General features: G+C 35.6%; 1 protein-coding gene across 1 annotated transcript in view; it reads left to right on the top strand.

Moving 5' to 3' along the window:
* alpha-Catr (alpha-catenin related) overlaps nucleotides 1-20285 on the top strand; it is an 86915-nt gene extending 66630 nt beyond the window's left edge. The window contains exons 3-13 of the mRNA XM_073088287.1: nucleotides 4376-4518; nucleotides 4959-5168; nucleotides 8363-8500; nucleotides 13538-13795; nucleotides 14485-14656; nucleotides 15201-15283; nucleotides 15353-15631; nucleotides 16065-16231; nucleotides 16520-16673; nucleotides 16771-16977; nucleotides 18959-20285. Of these exons, the coding sequence (XP_072944388.1) occupies nucleotides 4376-4518; nucleotides 4959-5168; nucleotides 8363-8500; nucleotides 13538-13795; nucleotides 14485-14656; nucleotides 15201-15283; nucleotides 15353-15631; nucleotides 16065-16231; nucleotides 16520-16673; nucleotides 16771-16977; nucleotides 18959-19096 (1949 nt within the window). The 3' untranslated portion in view covers nucleotides 19097-20285. The remainder of the gene's footprint in view (nucleotides 1-4375; nucleotides 4519-4958; nucleotides 5169-8362; nucleotides 8501-13537; nucleotides 13796-14484; nucleotides 14657-15200; nucleotides 15284-15352; nucleotides 15632-16064; nucleotides 16232-16519; nucleotides 16674-16770; nucleotides 16978-18958) is intronic.
* Nucleotides 20286-22150: the final 1865 nt, after the last annotated feature.

Raw genomic sequence — 22150 nt, 5'->3', positions numbered from 1 at the left:
CGTGTTGAAGATGATTATTGAAAAAATATCTTTAAGCACAAGTAACGCTGCATTTAACTTTAAATAGTTGATCGGATTTGTTATTTAAATCAAATAACAAAAATACCGAGAATAATGACCATATGTTACATAACTGATTGTGTCCCGATAATAAAAATAATATGACAACTACCACCTGTAATTATATCTATCTGTGATCAGGGATAGTATTTTGATAAACATTATTAAAATTGTTATATATATATACATATCTTTGCATTTATTATAATTTTTATTTTCTAATATTATTATTATATATATATATTTTTTTTTTTCTTTTTATTTCACCCTTGTGTTGATTTTTAATCTTTTATCTAATGGTAAAGCAATTTGATTTTTTATTTATTTATTCCTTGTATAATACAATGAACAACCTTAACAGTTGTATTATTTCCAATTATCAAACTATCTTTTAAGTAACCAATAAATCCTAAAGAATGATATAGCTTATTATGTCTATGATCCTAAATTACTAAGTGTCGTTATTGTTCCTTGTCCAATATTATGACATTTCAAATAGGAACTATGTTATATAAATATATAACTGACACAATGTCCCTAGATCTTAATCAGTTATGTATGGTCTTGTATCTTTTAAAAGGTTAGTAAAAACATAAATATAGTGTTCTGCTCAAACCAAAGGAAAGAACTTGAAATGCATAGAATTTCCTTTTAACCATAGACATGTAAACAATGTTTAAGGTAATCATGAATTAGTATCCAAATATGCATTCTTGAAAACAATAGTAAGTAGTGAGTGGAATGCCAGGCTTTATTTAAAGCTCAAGATTAAGACCAAGATATTCAATATAAACCAACATCACCATCATCAGGTGTTGGTAAAGTAAAAATATTGTAAAAAATTGGTTAAGAGTAAACAATATGTTACCACTGATGTGAGAAGTCTTTCTATACACATACCGAGTATATTTTGAAAAAAAAAAATCTTCATTCCTTGAGAATAATGAGTTTAAGTGTTTATACAAATAGACTCTTAAAGCTAACCACTTGCAAAACTTGGGTCAATAGTTATTTGTTACAACTGGTCTTTAAAATTATAATTATAATCGACCACATTATTAACCACTCACCTAAAAATCTGTTGTGATTGAAGATTTATTCCAAGGGAAACTTCGATCAAGCCTTTCTGTGATACAGGTATTTGTGCTTGAGGCTTGTTGTAAGTCAGATAATGACCCTATTTGGTATGAGTATCTCAAACTTTTGGATGAAGTTTATCATAGGATGAAGTGTAAATATCTTCGTTATATTTGTTATTATAAAATATTGTACTATATATATATGAATTGAACAATCATTGTTTCTTAAACCATTTTGCCGATCATTTGTTCCAGTACTTGTACTATGAAATTTCTTCTTATTATTTATTATACATAATAAATGACCAGCACCAGTAATAAGATAATTGATTTAAAATTATTAAGAAACAATCATGTCAAATGCTCGAGAGCAGTAAGCATTCGCCTGATGTGGCATGGCTTTTGACTCTTTACAGCTACAATAGTAACTGCGACTTGTGCAACTTTTAAAGTCTAATCATGTGTTATCCGTCCCACAGTTTCCTAGAGGCTAGTGTTCTTCCTTTAAACTATTTTTTCCTTTAGTCTATCTATCACCATCTAGATAGATAGATAGTCCCTTTAGTAAATTACTCTTTAATATGCTGATCTACCTAGATACCAAATTCTTATGAATGGTTAAACCAAATTTAGGTTCTTCTAGAGTATTACAAAAGGATATAAATTGTCATCTCTATATCCTGTATCATGTACATTATTAATCTGAATGATTCTTCAATAAAATGTTCATTCATTAAAATCATTACACCCAATCGATGGTAATAGTTGTGTCTATCTACTGATTATTAGTATTTTGTTATATGGGTTATTTACCCGATGTGAAGGACATCATACCCTATTAGAATGGGTGAATATCCGTTGTATCCGTCTACTTAATAGTAGTATCTTATTATAGTTGTTATATAGGTAAATATCCAATATGTAAGGGTCCCTTATAAACAGGTTAGTACCCATGAACGGGGCTAAATAGCACCCTATTTCTTGTAATGTAGGTAAATATCCAATATGTAAGGGTCATAACCTTATTTGAACGGGTGAATACCTATTAGGTATATTCTACTCAATAGTAGATTCTTTTATGTGAGTAAATACTCAGTATAAACGGGTTAGTACCCATGCACGGGGCTAAATAGCACCCTATTTCTATGTTCATAGCTTTATATAAGCGAGATTTATATAAGGATTTAAATAAGCGAGATCACCTAAATAGGTGACAAGCTTAGTTAATGAACATAAGACGTCAAATTCCTTGCTACAGAACAATATGGTAATCTAAAAATCCTTTGCTTGGAAAAATATATATGTAAAAATTTACCTTGTCATTCCTCATTAACATATAAGATTATCATCTTATCTTTAATAAATGAAAATAATACATTTTCAATTTGCGACTGCATTCGTAATGGCCGCCTAGTACAAGTCTTCAGAATAATTTCGTCAAAATTCTTTATTTTCCATTGTAACTTTTCTGCACAATATATCACACCTACGTCTTTTATAAATTATTAATTGAAATAGTTGTTATAAATTAACAATTTTTACGATAAATTACTTATTTTATTTCTTATTTTGAAAAATCATAAATGTACACAGGCTGCACGAAAAACGATAATGACATTTACCGGTAGGGGGGCTATAAGTAGGTTGGATATTGTTTTAAATTATTTGAATTCGAGGTTTTTAGCTCTGAATATACGTGACACAAGGCTGACGACTGGCGGTGTACTACATGTCAACATTATCATTGAAGAGACTATGCAGTGAAGTACAATTGGAGAGATTCTTAGAGATAAAGTTACATCAATAAATAATATAATCTTTAAAATATTTTAAACTGATAAAATTTATGCCAAATGGTTGATACAAAATTCAAAATTGTAGAGATACTTTGCTGAACCTACTTACTAATACAAAAACAAATTCTAAAAGCTTCACTCAATTCATAACATAAGATTTGATCCTCAAGTTCATACCATTTATCTTGTCTTGATGTTCAATGTAGCAAGGAGGCATCATAAACGGACCAAAAACTCATGTGACTTAAAGCGATTTAATTCTATTTTTTATTTTTTACATGTCTAACAATGTGTAAGCTTACAATTAAATTGGTTTATACAAAACAAAAATATTATTGATTTTAAAAATGGATTAAAATCCTTGCATTCGGGTTTTAATACTGGCCGTATCTATGACACAGAAAAAAAGGAATGGAAACTTGGGCGCGGAAAAAACGTAGGGAAAAATATAGAAGTTATAGATAGTTGGGTCTCTTGACTTTCTATAATAAATTTATGTGGCGTATATGTAGGTATATAGAGGTTTTGATGTTTAGAGGTTTGATGAAGAAACACCCCAAAAATGTAACAAATAAATGACAAAGTAGTTCTTACACCCCACAATCAAAACTTGGCTTAAATGGCTTACAATGTTTCCAATTCAGAGACACACGTAAGTAACGATGGGCTCAAGAATTTAATAACGAAAATGAATGCCGCGCCGTCTTTGTTGCCAAGACGATGCAATAAATTACGCGGGTATTATTAAGTTGATTAAATTGCCGAATCCGCAGGGCAGCGTAAACGTACTAATTTCGTCCTACAGCCTAATTTATCAATTTGATACGGGTCGGACGCTTCAGAGAGGTGTATAGCGCCTTGTCCTTTCCGCTTAGTTGAAATTAAAGGACATTTTTTAATATCGCAACAGTACGCGCTAATTGTTTAATAAGATAGATTTACTTCTAATTTCAGATAAGTCAATTTATAACTTAATAAATCATATAAAGTGCGTAAAAGATGACTATCTATTAAATTAATTTCTAATCGTTTTGTACACCACTTAAGAGAGATTGTAGTCAACAAACCGGTCTGCCATTAGTTCCAAATTCGTTTGCAGGCCAAGCATGAAAATAAGGGATGGATGGAAATGGCTTTTCCGAATTTAGACCGGTACATGTGTTCGGTGTATTTGTTTTTGTGTCTTTTTGACGTAATCTTATATATAAAATTCTCGTGTCACAATGTTAGTTACCGTAGTCGTCCCATGCGGCTTTACCGATTTTCACCAAATTTTATATGCATATTCAGTAGGTCTGAGAATCGGTTACTATTCGTATCTATTTTTCATACCCCTAAGTGATAAGGGTTGTTCATCCTTAACATTTCTTTTTAAATGGCAACACAACGTTTGCCGGGTCAGCAGTAATTTTATAATAACATTAACTTTGTTCCGTGCAGGTCGTGCGATAGAGCGAGTGTGCGCGGGCGGCGACGGCGCGGGCATGGTGTCGGCCGCGCGCACGCTGCTGGCGTACGTCACGCGCGTGCTGCTGCTGGCTGACATGGTAGTCGTACGGCAATTGTTACTCGCTAAGGATAAGGTAAAACTATCACTCAACCATCCACCACCCACAGCGAAAGACATTCCCAAATCATTGACAATGGGTGACTGTAAGCAAGCGTTTCAATACCCTTGGCAACTTTTAAGATCGACACTATCTATGAACTCATTTCATACTAGATTTTTTTACTATGCCTTAGCTGAACGACGACTCCTTAGCCGTAGATGACTTTTTGCCACCTAAATCGCATCCGATTATTTCTCATTTTTAAGCTTCCACGGACTAGGCGAAAGTTCTCTTCCTTTTTATCATTCAGTATTGCATTCGCTTTCTACATATTTTCCACTCGGTAGCTAAACACTCTAGTAGAAATCCTCTCGTACGCAAAGTTTACGTTCTAAAGGCGTCGAAACTTCGATATCAGTGTGCTCGTACTAAAGTTGTTGTTGAGTTATCGTGAATTGTGTGCATGCGGGCAGGTGGCGCGTTCACTGGATCGCTTGGAGTCAGTGTCCAACTTCGCAGAATTCGTGCGTGCCTTCACGGAGTTCGGGGGAGGGATGGTGGAGCTGGCGAGGCTCACGGCGGAGCGCCGCGCCGACTTGCGCGACGAGCGGCGGAGAGCGCAAGTGGCGGCCGCGAGGAATGTCCTAGAACGATCTACGCTTATGTTACTCACTTCGTCCAAGGTATCGCTACACTATTTGATTTCCATTTATATTTTACTTTATTATCAAGATAAAATACAATACCCCGAAGCTAAAAGTCTGTTCTGAAGCTAAACCAACAAAAAATGCAATTCCAGAATCCTAAAATAAAATATCTCATGTTATCATGTGTTAAATATCTCTGACCACACTCTACAAACCAAAACACATTCGTGTTTTTCGGCACAAGACAAATAGCTGCAACGGTGGTAACACCGCAGTCTAGAAATAGAGATTTGTAACACTTCATATTTGCTTTATAATTGTTGCTAATAATACATAGCCAAAAAGAACACGCAGACACCATAAATCACATCTCTAAACTTTCAATACACTTTCAATACCAGACGTATTGATCTTAAGGAGTTAGAGAGGACGGATAACTATAAATTTTCGGCACCAGTGGCCGGCGAGTCTCATGGCTCGCGTAAATTAGGCCCGTGGCTCGGTGGCCTTCTCCCATCAATTATGTAGGTACCGCGCCAATTCGGGCCACGGTGCTTTGTTTGTGACAACGGACTTTATGGGCGGCCATTTCTCTTTTGATTTTATAGTCAAAATCCAGTTTGCTTCCAGCACGATATCGCGCCGGAATATGTAATAGTAAAATAACATCAATCGTGGCCGGGTTACTTTATCGTCGTTGCGATTAGGATCTCGTAAGAATTTATATAACTTAAGCGTATACAACGTTAGCCGGCCGCAATACGACCAAACTCGCTTTACGTTTAAGTGCACAGATTAAGGCATAAAATTCAAAGCTTTACTACGTTCTTTGAACAAATGGAAATTTTAAATAACTCAACATTTTGCTACCGCCAACGAAGTGTTTCGACAATTTAGCCTGAGTGCTTTGCTTGGTTTAGTCGTAATGTAAGCAAAAAGCTCAACATAGGCGCCTTAATCTACTTAATGGCGCACATTTACCTATTACACATTTAACGTACCTACTTGCTCGCCTAATCTTAACTAGTTTATATATTCGTTTATTAAAAACAAATTGAGTACAAATTGCATCTTATATACGATGAATTAGTGATACTGATTATAGCTCGTGTTAGAGTTGTTCCTGATATTAATGGTAAAACTCTTAGACCATAAGATTAAGACATTTCAACTTACCTCTGTATAATAGCATTTGTCGTTTACTTAAGTGAATACACTTATAAAGCTTAGCCATAAAATAAAGGAATTATCTATTGAAGCTTTTGTTTTTTTTTAATATACATCGGAACATTATCTGCTTACTAAAAGGATACATAATATTATATTTTCAACATTTTAATACACTATGTCTTTATAAGCTCATATGAGTTCTAAGCTATGTTTATTTCAATTGCTCAGATTGCGTGATTCGCGACCGTGCAACCTCGGCAATGCCCGCAATTTGTTAGCGCTTCCGTCCGCTCGCAGAACAATTGTACTTTACGTCAACGACATACCCGCTGTAAATTGCAAGTGGCACAATCTATCACGTCTGTGGTCGCAAACTATTAGCTCTTTGAGTTACGATACAGTTGTCTCACACGCGATTAATTGCACTTCAGCAATAAGCCACACTAATTCCGTACATAACTGTGTTACAGCCATAGCAAACTGTATCTTTACTGTTGTTTTATTCATAATTTATTTAACAAACTAGTGCAATTATTTTGCAAAACATTAAAATTTTGTTTGATTAAAAAGGTATTTATGGGTACATATCGTAATTTTAACATTTCGCTGCATATTTCACTAATATGAAATACAGTTAGTTTTCAATCCGAAATATTCGATATATTTCGTTATTTACGGTTAATTAAAGAAATTTTCTTAACAATAAATCAACTCAACAACTCAACAACCTGAGTCTAAAATTATTACACTACATTGAAAAATGCGTGTAAACCTGAACATAATAACATTTTAGATTGACAAATAAAAATAATTTATGAAACAATAAAGCTTTGCCCAAACACAGTATATCATACGAAACGTGCATTTCTTTCCTCGAGGTCGTAAATAGAAATCCTCGTTAACATAACATATTCTGCTAGCATTCCGCAAGACATCTCATTTTTCAAACGGAACCCTAGCGAGTCGAGATCACTTCCGCTATATTTCCCCGTCGTTCACAATAAAATATTGTACACATTACTTCAAACTGTACAGGCAACTAAGGTCTATAGAGTATCTTTAGTCAATATACAATATATTTAAATAATTTATGTAAAAAAAACTAACATATTTTCATTTAAGCTTTGGAAAATAATATTAAAACTAGTATTATGAGCACATACATGATGTGGTTAAAAATGTTATTAAAACAATTTATAGTGTTGTGAAGAAATTTATTATTTCAAACCCCATTATTTTACCATAATGAAAGCGGAATCCCCTATTTTAAATTAATGTAAGTTTCCTTAAACAAGGGAAAATGAATAATGACGTAGTAGATAAATGGTTTACGTTCAACATGTGCGGGGTTAGAGTAAAATACCACAGGAAATAAATATTTTGGTGTTAGTTAACTAATGGATATATTTCCGTCAGGGTAAATTTCTCTAACTGATAATAGCGTCGTTTTGTGTTTGAGGTCGGAGGTCCTGATAAGTCCCAGTGTAATATATTAACCAAGAGATTATGTATAGGTAATATTTTTTTCATACATTTTATAGTCTTAAAGAATATTATGACTTAATTATTTACGTTTTTACAGGCAAGGTGTACCTACTGCTTTCGAAAATATACCAAAAATAATACATATTATAGCAATATGTAGATTATCCGATAAAACAAGGGATTTATTTCAGGAGGGTATACCCTGTTTAGTATGCGACTCAAGTCCTTAACACCTAAACATATGATGTTAAATATTTGACCGGATTATACATTAAAAATACATTATTGATGAACACTGCGCCCTCCGAAAATCTAGCTTGCAAAAAATAATGTGAACATGGGACATAGTTACTATCTTGCTAAAATCTAATGCCGCGCTTCATAAGATAACGCTATGGTATCTTTTCGTGGGGTATATTTTTATTGCGATATTCACAAGTAATGATTGATTTTTTTATTTTACTATTTTTAATTAATCACCTGTGAGCATGAATTATCATAAGTTCAAATATGGTCCTTCGGTTAACATGCCAACCTTTTTTATGTCTAAAAATTGTTTTTCTTCATCACAACAGACGTGTCTCAGGCACCCAGGCAGCGCGTCTGCCCGGGAAAACAGGGACACGGTGTTCTGCCAGATGCGGCGCGCCATGGACCTCATTCACTACGTGGTGCGCGACGGGCTGCCGGGACACGAAGAGCATTCCCACGAGGTTTGCTGTTACACTATTTACTATGCGTTTCAACTAATCCCATTTTTTCACCATAATAATTTGATCGCTAAAATAAAATTGATTTAATAAAAATTATGTTAATGTCATAACATTCATCGGATCTTCATTAGGTAAAATTTATTTAATTTTAAATCTTATGATCTACTAATCTATGTACACCCTATTTAACTCTATGTTGTTATTATTCTATAAAGTATGACTGTAAGTATAGTTTTATTTAATACTTAAACCCTATAAAATAATAGCAAATAGAGTTAAAACGGGTGTGACCTAAATTAAACGTCTAAAAGAAAAAGTTTTAACTTAAATGACCTTAAAAATATTTTTTAACTCTTTATCATATTGTACCAATAATAAATCGCAATTAAAAATATTATAATAATATAGAAAAAGAGTAGAATAATTATTCCTATGCTGTACAATGCAGGGAAACTTAGTAAATTAACGTGAAATATTTCATAATAACATGCTCGCAAGTGCGCCTAGTACGCGAGCACATGACGTGCATATCAAAGACTAGAGATCCTTTGTAAAGACTCATAAGTTGAAAACTTTGTGTTTAAATGAGAATAAATGAGCTCATACAATGAATTATTGTTATATATCATTTTGGTGGTTCATACACTATCTAATAATTAAACACTAAAATTACCCAAATCCTTTTTTTTTCACTTATATGGAGTAGGTAATTGAACAACGTGTGGAAATTTCTAAGCTTATTTTAATTATCCTGCCACAAAAACTATTTGATTTTTTTGTAGAGACTGTAGCAGGAGTCTTATGATTATCACAAAAATATACTTTCTTTTCGAAGAATTCTATAAGGAAGTTCTTTTTAAAGTATCTAAGAGGCTTCTAGTGTAATCATTTATTTATATGGCGATAGTAATGACCTAAATGTACTCTCAAACAGCCGCTGGCAGGTAGCCAATGTTTATAGAAATCTTTTTGTCTTAATTTTCCGTTATTTTATAACCACGACGTCGCTTGAATAGCAAGTTAGATATTAATGTCATGAAAACTTATCTCGCCCTTTTTAACTACTTAAACATGTTTTTCTACCTTTAAATCTTATAAGTAATCAAATATTATAATCTCATTAAAAATAATACTGCTGCCTACAAATACTGAAATCTTGAGGTGGGAAGGAAATTGCAGCTTCATTTATTTCATATAACTCAATTATGATAGAAGTTTTGAAATAAAAATAAGAGTAGTTTTTAAACTTACATCTGTTATTAATTATTCCAGTTTGTTAGTACATGTACAAAGGACTCACGTATGAGCAGAGCTGAAGTTGCTCGTCTCGCAAAGTCCAAACATTTGTGAACGTAACTAGTGAATAAATCTGCCAGTCATGCTACGTTCCACATAATCACAGTCCTAACAAATGAAACTGTAGCGTCACTAGTTAACCAAAATTGGAATGTAAAGCTCTAGTTTGTATTTCTCGAGTTAAACGGCTGCATCATTGTTTTAACAAATTAACATGGCTTTGTTGACGTTGTCTCGAAACATTTGTTACGTACAGATATGTATATGTTTCGATCTAAAGTCGCAAAATTTAATTTTATCATAACTCGAAATTGAAGTCATACACTGAAGAGCGTCACACTTTCATTCGTAGAAAATGAAATTTACGTCTGTAAAACTTTGTTAATTCAGAATGAAAGTCGGCAATGGGCCAATAAAAGTTTTACTTTTAGATACATTAACGAAATTTCGTTCATATCAGTTTTTGAGTTTATATTCACTATTTCAAGGGCTCTTATATCAGAAATATGATGATTTTTTAATAATAATATCGATAACTTTATGTATAGTTAGAGTTGTAGACTTATGTCTTCCACAAGAAATAGATGGGAGGCGTAGGTACAGAGGAAGAAAATTTATTATTGTGTTATGAAATAAGTTTCCACCATCATTATTTATATTGAACACTTGGAAATGGTCCAATTAAATGTTTGTTACAGAAATCGAATACAATATATTTTGTTTTTGATTTTTTTTACTAAATAAAATACGAGTATGGTTGTATATACGGAATAGTTGTCAATACGCAATAAATATTACCAAAACAAATATAACATTATTACCATCTCATTTTCCTATATTACCATTTACTTGAATATATTATCATCTAGGATAATCCAAACTAAATCTGTGATGATTTAAGCCGAAATCAGCAGTCGTAGCCACGTAGTCAAGCTTCGTAGGATATTAACTTAGACATCTGAGTCGTTCCACTGAGCCTGTTCTTTACCAATAGCGTTTTTCAATACATTACAAGCGTGTATTGTTACCGTGGGCAAAAAGGCAGGCCCATTATCCTTTGACCCGGCTACGGTATGTTTGTCGCCCTGGGCGAGTTTTATTTGACCCAATTATGGACTGAAATACAGAATTTTCCTCTTTCATGTAATTTCACGTTATTGACTTTTGGCCCCTTCGTTACCTGCTGTGACTACTCTTAGTTCCTCTGCCCTACGGGTCATACCGCCATACGGCTGATGTTAATAAAACTCCAGGCAATGTTATTGCCTGACACAATATTAAACTGCAAAAAATAATTTATCCCTCAATAAATAACAATAAAATATATTTAGTAAAAATGATTATTGTGTGCATAATTGACATTTCCTTAAGATAGATAAAATACGAGCAACAGCGATTGTCCATTGCCGTCAATCAACGGCAGTCGGCAGTAGTCGCTGACAACAAATGCTTGCGTCGCCCGCGGTCGCAGACGACCGTCGGCGACGGTCGTCAGCGACCGCGGGCGACAACCGCCGCCTGTCGTTAGCGACTTGTCGCTCGTACATTAGAGGACTTAGCAATCATTTTGTATTTATACAATTGAAATTATAATACATCCTAATACTAGCTCGCACTCAATACGTAAGTATGATCTTAATTCAATGTCTATTTGGTTTCGTGTCCCGAATTTCCCGTTTCATTCAGTTTATTTGTGTAATTCTGCGTGCTTTTTCATTTAAACTTTCCAAACATAAACACAATCTTTTATTTCTCTTGTAGTTGCAACCTTTCTCGGATAGTCACGAACAGGTATAAAACAAAAAGTAGGTAGACGAGTGCGTTCTACTTATTATCGTTATCTAACAAAGTATGTATTTCACGACAACCTAGAGCATTACCTGAATGTATGCTTCAGTTACAATGAGAACATCCTGTAAAAGCCTCTTTAGAAATCTATACACTTGCTTCCTGATGCTACGTATTTTGTTTTAAACTGAGACATTTCCCGACATTTCAAGTGAAAACTTCTTAACGCGCTAACAAATTTCTATTATAAAATTGCTACATTTAAATTACTTAATAATTATATGATACAATTTTATTATCGTACAAGTATCAGGAAGCAAACCCAAGAGACAGATTGATGGATATTTAACTTTTGGAAACTCGGTAAAGTTATGAAATAACTGGCAATATTAATAATTTATATTTTAATTTTGTTATTATTAAACGACCGAGAACACAGGAAAATGAATTCAAATAAAAATTGAGAATAATAAAAATATCAGCTTACAATAATTATAAAAGTTTTGTACATTTTTATCGATCTCAATAATGCAATTTGGGCGCACGCAACGACAGTATCTTTTACGACATATTTTACCAGTTGTTTACAGTATTGATAGCAACTGAATAATTTTGTCGAGTTGTCAACAGTTGCAAAAATCTTATCTTCTGTCTGATCGTACTTACAACGCATTGGTTACTGAATGAGCTTATGTAACGTACAAGCTGGTCACACTTAGGAAGTCATCAAAAAATCAAAACTTAGATAAGTAAATTAATATTTCACAAAATTTGCTAAAGTACACGCTCTATTCGCTTAGGGTGAAGTTAATTAGTAACGCTTGTTGCATAGACATAACGAGTATTAACGAGTGTATATTCCAAATTTGTTAACGACTACACAATATTTTATTAAAGTAGACTGTAACTTATGAGCTTATTCCGCAGCTAACACTTAACACGCTCTCTTATTTACTGTACTGTAAATATTTTAAGAACCTGTACAGGCGGTTGCGACACTCTTAACGCCTCTTGTAACATCTACAAGCCGCGAAGATACTTAGATATGAATTAGCCATCTAACTTTTTATAGCAACCCCAAATAAGCTCATATGAATTGCTGTCGTAAAATAATCAGTAAATTCTGACCCTTTATATCTTAAGTTACAACAGTTCTTATTGGTAGGTATATGTAATGATATAGTACCTAGTATGAATGACTACAATTTATTCATTAACAAAAAACACCTTTGCAAAAATCCTAATCGAATGCTTATATAACCGTCGTTTATAAAAACTTAACAAGGAATGACCCAAACTATATATCAACATTTTTGATTTTTTAAATATTCACTCAAAAACGCAGTGTTTCGACCACCTGTACAAATTCTTTAAACATTTTTACTTATACTTTACTTACCACTTTACTTATTATTCTCAAATCTTCAATGTTAAAAAATTAAATCACACACAAGCAAAAAAAAATCGTAATATTCTCTTATTAAAAATTATAATTCTTAGCTACATCTCGTATTTAATTGTTATGTTTATTTTATTAGTTTATTCGCCTATGTGTCAACAACGCAAAATATTTTTTTTGTTTGTTCAAAAATATATTTTTTTTACTTATCTGCTTCAATTTTGAGATTTTTCGTTATTTTTAGTAACTTTGGTATTAGTTACACTTTTAGTAACCTGTCTAGACTATAAATTAAGAGTGATAAAAAGTCGCTACAATCAATCAATTTACTATATCTCGTAAAGAAAACAAAATTACTCATTTACATACGATTAAAAAAGAAATTCTGCTTTTGATACACTCATTATATTATAAAAAATCAAGATGTAGAGAAATAGAGCTATCTTGTTGTATCTTTTGAATAACTAAATTACTTTCTTCCGTTTAAAGAATGACGTATCATTTTCCTCTACGCAACAAAAGACAACAATAATTTTACAATAAAATAACTACAGGCAGCTCAATGGGAAGCGGGAACGGCGTTAGGGGCGTTAAGAGGTCTGACGTCACAAGTAAGGGCAGCCCGGGCGCGAGGGGGCGCCGATGTAGCGAGAAGAAGAGCTTTACTGGCCACGCTACGAGCCCTTGTAGAACGGACACACGACTTTACCGACTCCGCGTACACGTCACATGAACATCGGCAAAGGATACTAGCGCTAGCCGAAATAATAGCTTACGAGCTGGAGAGGCTAGTGGCCGTTGCCGTGTCCGTGGTGAGTATCATATATTTCGATTGACTTTGCAGTTTAACGTCGCTTCGATTTGTTTTATTAACAATTACAAAGCTCCGAAGATGGGAAAATCACTATGGTTCATCTTGGGAGGTACCACCACCGCACCTATTTCTAGTGTGTTACAGTTCTTGAGTCAAAGTTGAAGAGTATGGATACGTCAGAAGCACTTATATATGAGACAACATCTTAATCATCAGCAGACAGAAGCTTTGTTATATTTGGAGTTGGTTACGACGTTACTTTTTTTTTGTTGACGAGGAGTAAACCTTCAAAAGGTACCCAACGCCATGGGAGCGATGACAGGTTATGTGGGACTCTTACCGCACTAAAACCACCTCCGGTGGCCGTCCTCGGCGCTGCGTAGAGGACTCCGGGATCTCCAAAGGATCGCAACCGGAGTCCTCTTAGCGCTTTGCTCTGTCGGGCTCCGCCCAGGTGAGCTGGATGCTCACCACACCGTCTGATGTGTACGACGGTATGCGACCACACATACCGCCGTCCTTCCCGAGGCCGTTGGCCGGGCGGTTCGAGCTATGCTCTTGCCACCCGCGATCCCAGAAGCCCCCTTTTAGTCGCCTCTTACGACAGGCAGGGGATACCGTAGTCCTATTCTAGTCTCGGAACTACGGGGACAACGTGCCGAGGGTACTAGTGAGTGGTTGTGACAGGAGGAGGAGGGGGCGACGAGCGGCGCGGCGCTGGAGAGCGCGTGCGCGGGCGCGGCGAGCGCGGCGGCCGAGCTGGAGCGCGCGCTGGTGGCGGCGGCGCGCGAGCAGGCGCGCGACCTGGCGCCGCTCGCCGACGAGGCGCGCCGCCTCGCCGCCGACCTCGCGCACATAGGTAACCCGAGACGCAAGATAGGTACAGCCCACTTATACCCCGAGCGAACACTTATGTGTATGGCGAGCCGCTCTTCATGTAAGTCTCCTGACTTAACTCTTATAATTTATCGCGTCATTGATGCCCTCTACTAAAACGTCTGTCTGTCTAATTGTTTCTTTTTTGCTTTGGCTTTAATTATATGACTCTATGTAGAGTTGGCTTGCTTCTAATTTATGAGTTTCCTTAACTTAACTATACCTTTTTAATTTCCTGCACAATTATTGTTTAATCGTTAAATGTATTAACATATTTCATGTATATCACAAAAAAAATGATAAGGTTATATAAATAATTAGAGATACGATAAGGAATGTAAGCAATAATATAAATCAATTGGCTACTTTTGGATGTTAATCGGGTTTGTTCGTGATTATGTTAAATTTGATAAACAGACGTTCTAATTTTGTACTTTGATCTTACCACAACACACGAGTGTTCGCAAACAGCAAACCTTAACGTCAGTCGCATTAGACGTAACTCCCAGCACACGTTTGATTTTCAGCTAGTTCCTGCGGTGAGAGAGAATCAGAGAGACTGCACAATATAGCCAGCCGGCTACACGAACAATTAGACCACATTATCGAGGCAGGTTTATTTTTTGTTTCGGTTACGTCGGGCGCGCGGCGGGTACTAAATGTCGCGAGTGCCCCGCAGGTGTGCAAGCTGCTGCGGCACATCGCGACGTCGGAGACGCTGCAGGTGAGCGCGAAGTTCGCGGAGATCAACCTGCGGATCTACGGGCCGCAGGTGGTGACGGCGGCGCGCACGCTGGCGGCGCACGCGGGCAGCGCGGCGGCGCGCGAGAACCTCGACGTGTTCGTGGACATGTGGGCGTGGCTGCTGGCCGACGCCGCGCGCCTCGCCCGCGAGCTGCTCGACCTCACCGACGAGCGCCCCGACAAGCAGCAGTACAGCAGCCTGCCCCGCCCGGGAGTGAGTCGCTGGAAATATGCTAAATTTCTAACACACTTATTAACACAAATGCCAGAAAAGGTTTCTACTGTTATTATATGTCTGAAATATCATACTTAAATAAATTGAAAAAATATACCTATTTATTAATACGAGTACCAAAGAAAGGTTTGTACTGTAATAAAATATCTACAACTTTGTGCAAAAATTAAACATTAATTAAACATAAATTAAACATTAATTTTATTATTTATTTCTTCGATTAACATTTTTGATCGATGATTTACTTACCTACTCAAAAACATACTGAGGAGGACAGGTAAACCTCACGCATATACTAAAACAAAGATGTACCTAATATGTAGCTACTATTACATGTGTAATTTAATATGTACCTTATAATAAAAATTCCTATCCCCGTCATACTTTACTTTTAATTTACAATCTGTTTCAGAAACACGGTACAACGAGTAAACCGCTCAAAGCTGTTAAACTAGACTCGGACGAACAAGCAAAAATTGCAAAGTCTGGTCTAGAGATGAAAATGATGTCGTCAGAGATGGATGCCGAGACTGAGAAGTGGCAAGGTGCTGCTGATGAAAACAACGATATTGTGAAGAGGTATAAGTACATTACTTTTAATGATGTCTAATAAGACTTATGAATTATGTTATTAATTTGTATACCTAAAAGGGTCGAATAGCGCACTTTATGTAACCATTTGAACACCTGTAAGACCTACATTCACAAATAAAAAGATTTGATTTAATTTGGTATTCCTTACTCACAAAATTGCTGAATATTTTTTAGTGTTACGAAAAATATTGAATTTTAAAACAATATTCGCGCCGCCCAAAAAAAAACAAAAGAAACATTGATAATGCTTATACTTTTCTTTCCGTGTTTCAGGGCGAAAAATATGTCTTCCATGGCCTTCGCTATGTACCAGTTCACAAAAGGCGAAGGTCGTTTAAACACCACTCAAGACCTCTTCACACAAGCGGAATATTTTGCCGAAGAAGCTAACAGACTTTATAAAATCGTTCGACAATTTTCATACCAGGTATTGAAGTTTTATAACTGAAAAAAAAAATCTTAATTATATTTCTACTTATGAAGATGCTTACATATTTAAACTTGTGTTTTATTGTGCTTTCCAGGTGCCAGCGGGAACCATAAAAAAAGAGTTATTAGAACATTTAGATAAAGTTCCAACATACGTCCAACAATTACAATTTACTGTAAAAGAGCCGACGGTGGGTCGCGCGGCTACCTTTAGCAAAGTAGACAACGTTATACAGGAAACCAAACATCTTATGAACGTCATCAGTAAAGTGGTCACTACATGCTTTGACTGCGCGAATAAGGTGATCTTGTTTATCCGTTTTATTCTTTTGTGTTATTTAATTACTGATTTACGAGCAACACATGGCACAATTTTAAGTTTAGAGATTTTTCTAGGATATATAAAGATTTTAGTGCATTGGAACGTAATGTTCCTTAGGTACCTTTGCCGTGGGAGTCGAGTGTGGGAGTGGTTAAAAGGCACCAGAGTGTTGCACCTGTTAAGTACTTTAAAGATTCTATTTCGTTCGTGACTGTTAGCCTTGAGGGGGTGAAAAGTGTGATCGCAGTTTAAGACTTATTCTTGTGTGTGCGTTGTTTTCATTCAAATTACAAGAAACAGATAAAACTAGTTTCAGTCACTTGCACAAATGGAACAAGAATAAGTCTTTTTAGATATTTAGATTTTAGATTGAAGTTAAAATAGAAATAGTAAATGGAACTGATCGACCTCACATGTTAATTTAATGTTTATATTTTTGTGTTTATTTTTCAACAATCACCATATCCTGGGTGGTCTTCGCCATTCCAGGGTCGCATTCCGATGGACAAAGCGATAAACAAGTCCTCAACAGAGTCAAATGACGATTCGGTCTGTCTCCGGCTTGCACTTTCATAAAATACATCCCAATATTCATGTAACTCTGTGTGTACCTGTGTATGTAGTTACACCTAAGCATGTTTGTGTAATTTTTATAGTTAAAGTTAATTAGGGATGAGAATATATTTTCTACAGCTAATTGTCTTAATTGACAATTTGTTGCACTAAATAGTGCTAGTAAGCTAGGAGCTATCTACAAATAAAATACTCTACAAAAATATACCTACAACACATAACAAAATAACGGTTATTACAGCATTTTCTTCTACTGAAAAATGGTTACTCAACACAATCCCACTTTTAAAGAGTTCAGTGTAAACAGATGAAACACTTTGTCTCATTTTACGTTTCATTTTATGTTCACAATTTCAGTACACCCTCTGTATGCCCGAGAGAGTTCCAATGTATTGGAAGCCAAATTTAAGAAAAGCAACCACGTTTAAAAGTGAAAATAGTGTATTAAACGGATAAGGTATTCTTGGCTTCATGTCATATAAAACTGATTTAACAGCAACACAAAATAATATTAACAAACTAACTCGACGAGCATTACACATTGTGGTTTTACTCGAAGTTTAGTGTAGAATTTGTTTGATGGTGTAACCTATAGCTAATATCTGAATGTTGTTTATGTGATGTTGCCATGATAATTTATTTATATTAGCTTAGAATCTGTGTGACAAAATAATTGCGTACCTTAAAGTTTATAAAAGTAATTATAGACTTTAAGATCGTTCGCTACAATTTATATGGAGTAACTATGCTAGAGTAATCGAACTACTTAACTTTTGCTGCCGTAAACGAATAACATTGTCACCAATGTCGTCGCTAACGACCTTATCAAAATTAACTGATTCTTAACTTACGATGAATTTCGTTTCCCTAAGTAAATAATATTGGTTCTCGTGCATGGTGTTTCTTGTTAACTCGATGGGTGACGTAGCGAAGCCGTAGAGCCGAACGCCGGCCGCCGGCTCGCCGATATCGCGCGAGCAATTTTTTCGAAGCTTCAATCGACATATCGCTTCTTTGCAAGAAGCATGGCATAACTCACAATTTATTTGTCTGTTAAAGATACAAATAAATCCCAAATATTTCGTATTTGAATGTACTGTGGTTAACTGTAAACATGACGACTTATAATTGTATTTATGATTATTTTAATTCTCATTTAAATAAAAGATTTCGAAACAATTTTCGAAATCTTTGTTAATTTTAAACATTGTTTAATTTTAAACTGGTTCTCCTGGAAAATAGCTTTTTTTACTTGTGCCATTATTCTTGCAAAGAAGCGATATCTCCCGCTATCGTTCTCGCGGATACGATCGCGGGTGCTGCTGGGCGCGCGATATCGGAGCGGGCGGCGGCTGGCGGGCCGGCTCTGACCGCGCGTGGTGCTGCAGTACAAGCTGGACTTCACGGGGCTGTCGGCGGGCGGCGCGGCGGGCGCGGGGCGCGGCGCGGCGCGCGACGAGGACGCGGGCGGCGGCGGCGGCGGCGACGCCAAGCCCGGCGGCAGCTCCTCCGACACGGCCATGTGACAGTACGGCATGGGCCGGCGCGGCAAGGGCGACGCGCGCCGGACCAGGGTCAGCTTCCTCCTGTTTTAAGGACCTAAACTCCTTGAGACGACTCGTCGCCGACGCGTCGGTCGGCCGGGCGCGCCGCCGGGTGTGCATGCTTCTTCCCTCTGTCGAGGAATATTTTCGCTTCGCGTTGGATCGCTCGTGTATGAGTCTTTTTTAAAATGGTAGTAGGTGGTTGGTATGTGTGTTTTGTACCGATGTCTGAAGATGAGAGAGTTTGAGCGATGAGTCCGAAGACGATTCGAGATAGGTGCTAATGGTACATTCGATCGGTAAAAGAATACTTATCCAAAAATTTACTCGAAACGAGATGGAGTGAAGAAGCTATGTATCCTCTCAGGCCGCCCGACCCAGGGACCGCACGGACGATATCTACTTATCTGTGTTATTGCTACAGGTCTAAGGAGGAAATTAACTATTTTCTATGGCCATATTAACGTAACATAAACTGATAGAAAGTAGATAATCTCCTCGCATCATGTCGATATAATTAATTAGCTAAGTTTTTCAATAATTCGTGATTAAACAGATGAGGTAAGTACATGTTGATACGTGCGGTACCGACGACCGACTTATATGCTGACAATATGTTAATTTATACGCACATACTCATATACATACGTATGGCGATATTTTAATGGATTGCAGCAATTTATTTTTAAGATGGACAGTACGATAAACAAAAATAGTTTCGGCAGACCACTTGCGACACACAAAAACGTAACATAAAGTTACTAACGTCAATCTTACTTACTGAGTCTCTTGCTCATCGACTATTTATCGCAAGCACATATTATTATAACATGACGCAGTTGGCTGTGGATCTATTAATAATATAGGTAATTAATATTAGTATTGAGCAGTACAATATTTTGTAATAAATAAATTCGCATCACACTTTTACTAATTCGATATTAATCGAATACAGTCTTCTATATATTTAGCTTAGGTAGGTAGGTACCTATACAAAAGGGAAACCGATGTTACACTCATGTTGCAAATTTTGCCTCTATACTTATAAACATATTGTGATTAGTAAGTAATATAAAGAGTGAAATCGTACAATAATGGTTACTAACGAGATCTTGTTACACTATAATAATGTTACACATTGTTACATAAAATACGTAAGCAAATACACTGACCTATTTTTTTAATTTCACCCCTTAGCTTGTAATATGATTCCGATGCCCATATGTGTTATTATAAAATTATATAAGTAAATAATTCCCACACCAGAATATTTCTAATAAGTTAAGCTTTGTTCTCTGTCGCACCTTCCGGTATCCTCGCACTGGTTTTTGTGTTTCTGTGCACGTTTGCTTCCTCTGTTTTACTTTGCGGTTACAGCTTTTGTTTATCTGAACATGCTACGTTTACAACATTCTACTTTTATACCACACAATGTTACTCTTGCATTCGATGTTTCGCATTATTAGTACCTCTTTCAACGATTACATGTAAATACGTATATTAGATGACGTTTACGATATTCGTATCAGTCGAGTCGCCGGCGTGGCGGCAAACATTGCATGATTGTGAAACGAGAAGATATAGATGTGTGTTGCATGTGTGTTCGTGATAATCGTAATGAATGTCGTACTTCATCTTTCCGACGGGGAGGATGTTTAGTGTTAAGATGGGGGAACTTGACTCTGGTGGCCGCAGAAGCGGCACCCGGTCGCCCGGAACGCGCAGTGTTATATAGACCTCCGACACGAACCACCGAGTAGGCCGCCGACGCTCTCCGCACTCGGCTGTTGCATGATCTGTGTACTGGCTGCTGCTCTTGAACGCAATCATATTGCTCGTCGCTCGGCATGTCGACCCATCCTCATGAAAACAATCTCTAGTAAATAATTCAGAGTCACAGCAATAATCAACATATCAACGTTATAGGTTTAATCATTACTGCTAAAACAGGAACAAACGACGAAATAAAATATTATAATTAGTGTTTAAGTGTTATTGTTAATACAAACGATTGTGCCTAGTATTTAATGTTAGAATAATGTATATTCTATTTTTAGTTCTATTGTTGATGTTAAATCTTGTTATCACAATGTATTCCTAAGCATATTATTACAAAGCTACGAGAAATACATAGGTCGATATCTATACCTCCACTAACAGAATAATATTTATATGTGGGTAATTTGTAAAATGTATTTCAATTTAAGAAGTATAGTAACTTAGGCATTAATTTCTATATTTTCAAATACTTGAGTGTGAGCATTTGCATACTGAAATATTGTAGAGATACGAATACCTATATAGATACTTTCTAACAGTACGATGATTTTACATGCACTTTCTTTTACATTATTAAATAAATATAGGTAAGTATAGTTCTTTATATTGCTTTTGAAAATATCTTTTGAAAATAATAAAATGTAAATAATATTTTTATGAACAACCAATAAAGTAATTCTATTAATTTCTATCGTCCTCGGTTATAGTAACAAAACATTATAAAATACAAGTAGGTAAATAATTACTATTTTTTATATTTTATGTATAATACTGTTGAAATTAATCATTATACTTTTGAGATTGTACCGATTACATACCTACTTCGGTACTTTTCATACCCTTCACGTGGTACAATAGAAATGATTAATAATGGGACATGATTTATAAAATCCTTATGTTACAGCTATAGAGAGTTGTATATTTTCATACATAGGTGTGGTAAATGTGGGTTCAAAGTATATTAGTAGAGTTATTTACTTTCCCTTAATAGAGTATTTTAAATCAGTGAAAACAAAAATGAAATATTGTACTCATAAATTACTTACATGTATATTTTTTGTTAAATAGCCTATTTATTTTAAAATTATCTATTATGCTAGAAATATTTATACGTATTTACTTTATATATAATGCGTTTGCGTCTGAGGTCTACGCTTGGTCGGTTCTAAGTCTTCCTTCAATATTCGGTCTATATAACACTTCGTTCGTTTCTTACTTCATATACTGCAATATGTTATTTATTATAAAAGCTACTAA

Source organism: Epargyreus clarus, unplaced genomic scaffold, assembly GCF_041222505.1.
Source record: "Epargyreus clarus isolate Ecla_fem2 unplaced genomic scaffold, WU_Ecla_fem_2.2 ptg000003l, whole genome shotgun sequence".
NCBI lineage: Eukaryota > Metazoa > Arthropoda > Insecta > Lepidoptera > Hesperiidae > Epargyreus > Epargyreus clarus.
Note: the sequence above shows the minus strand (reverse complement) of the source record. Positions and strands in the feature narration are given on the sequence as shown.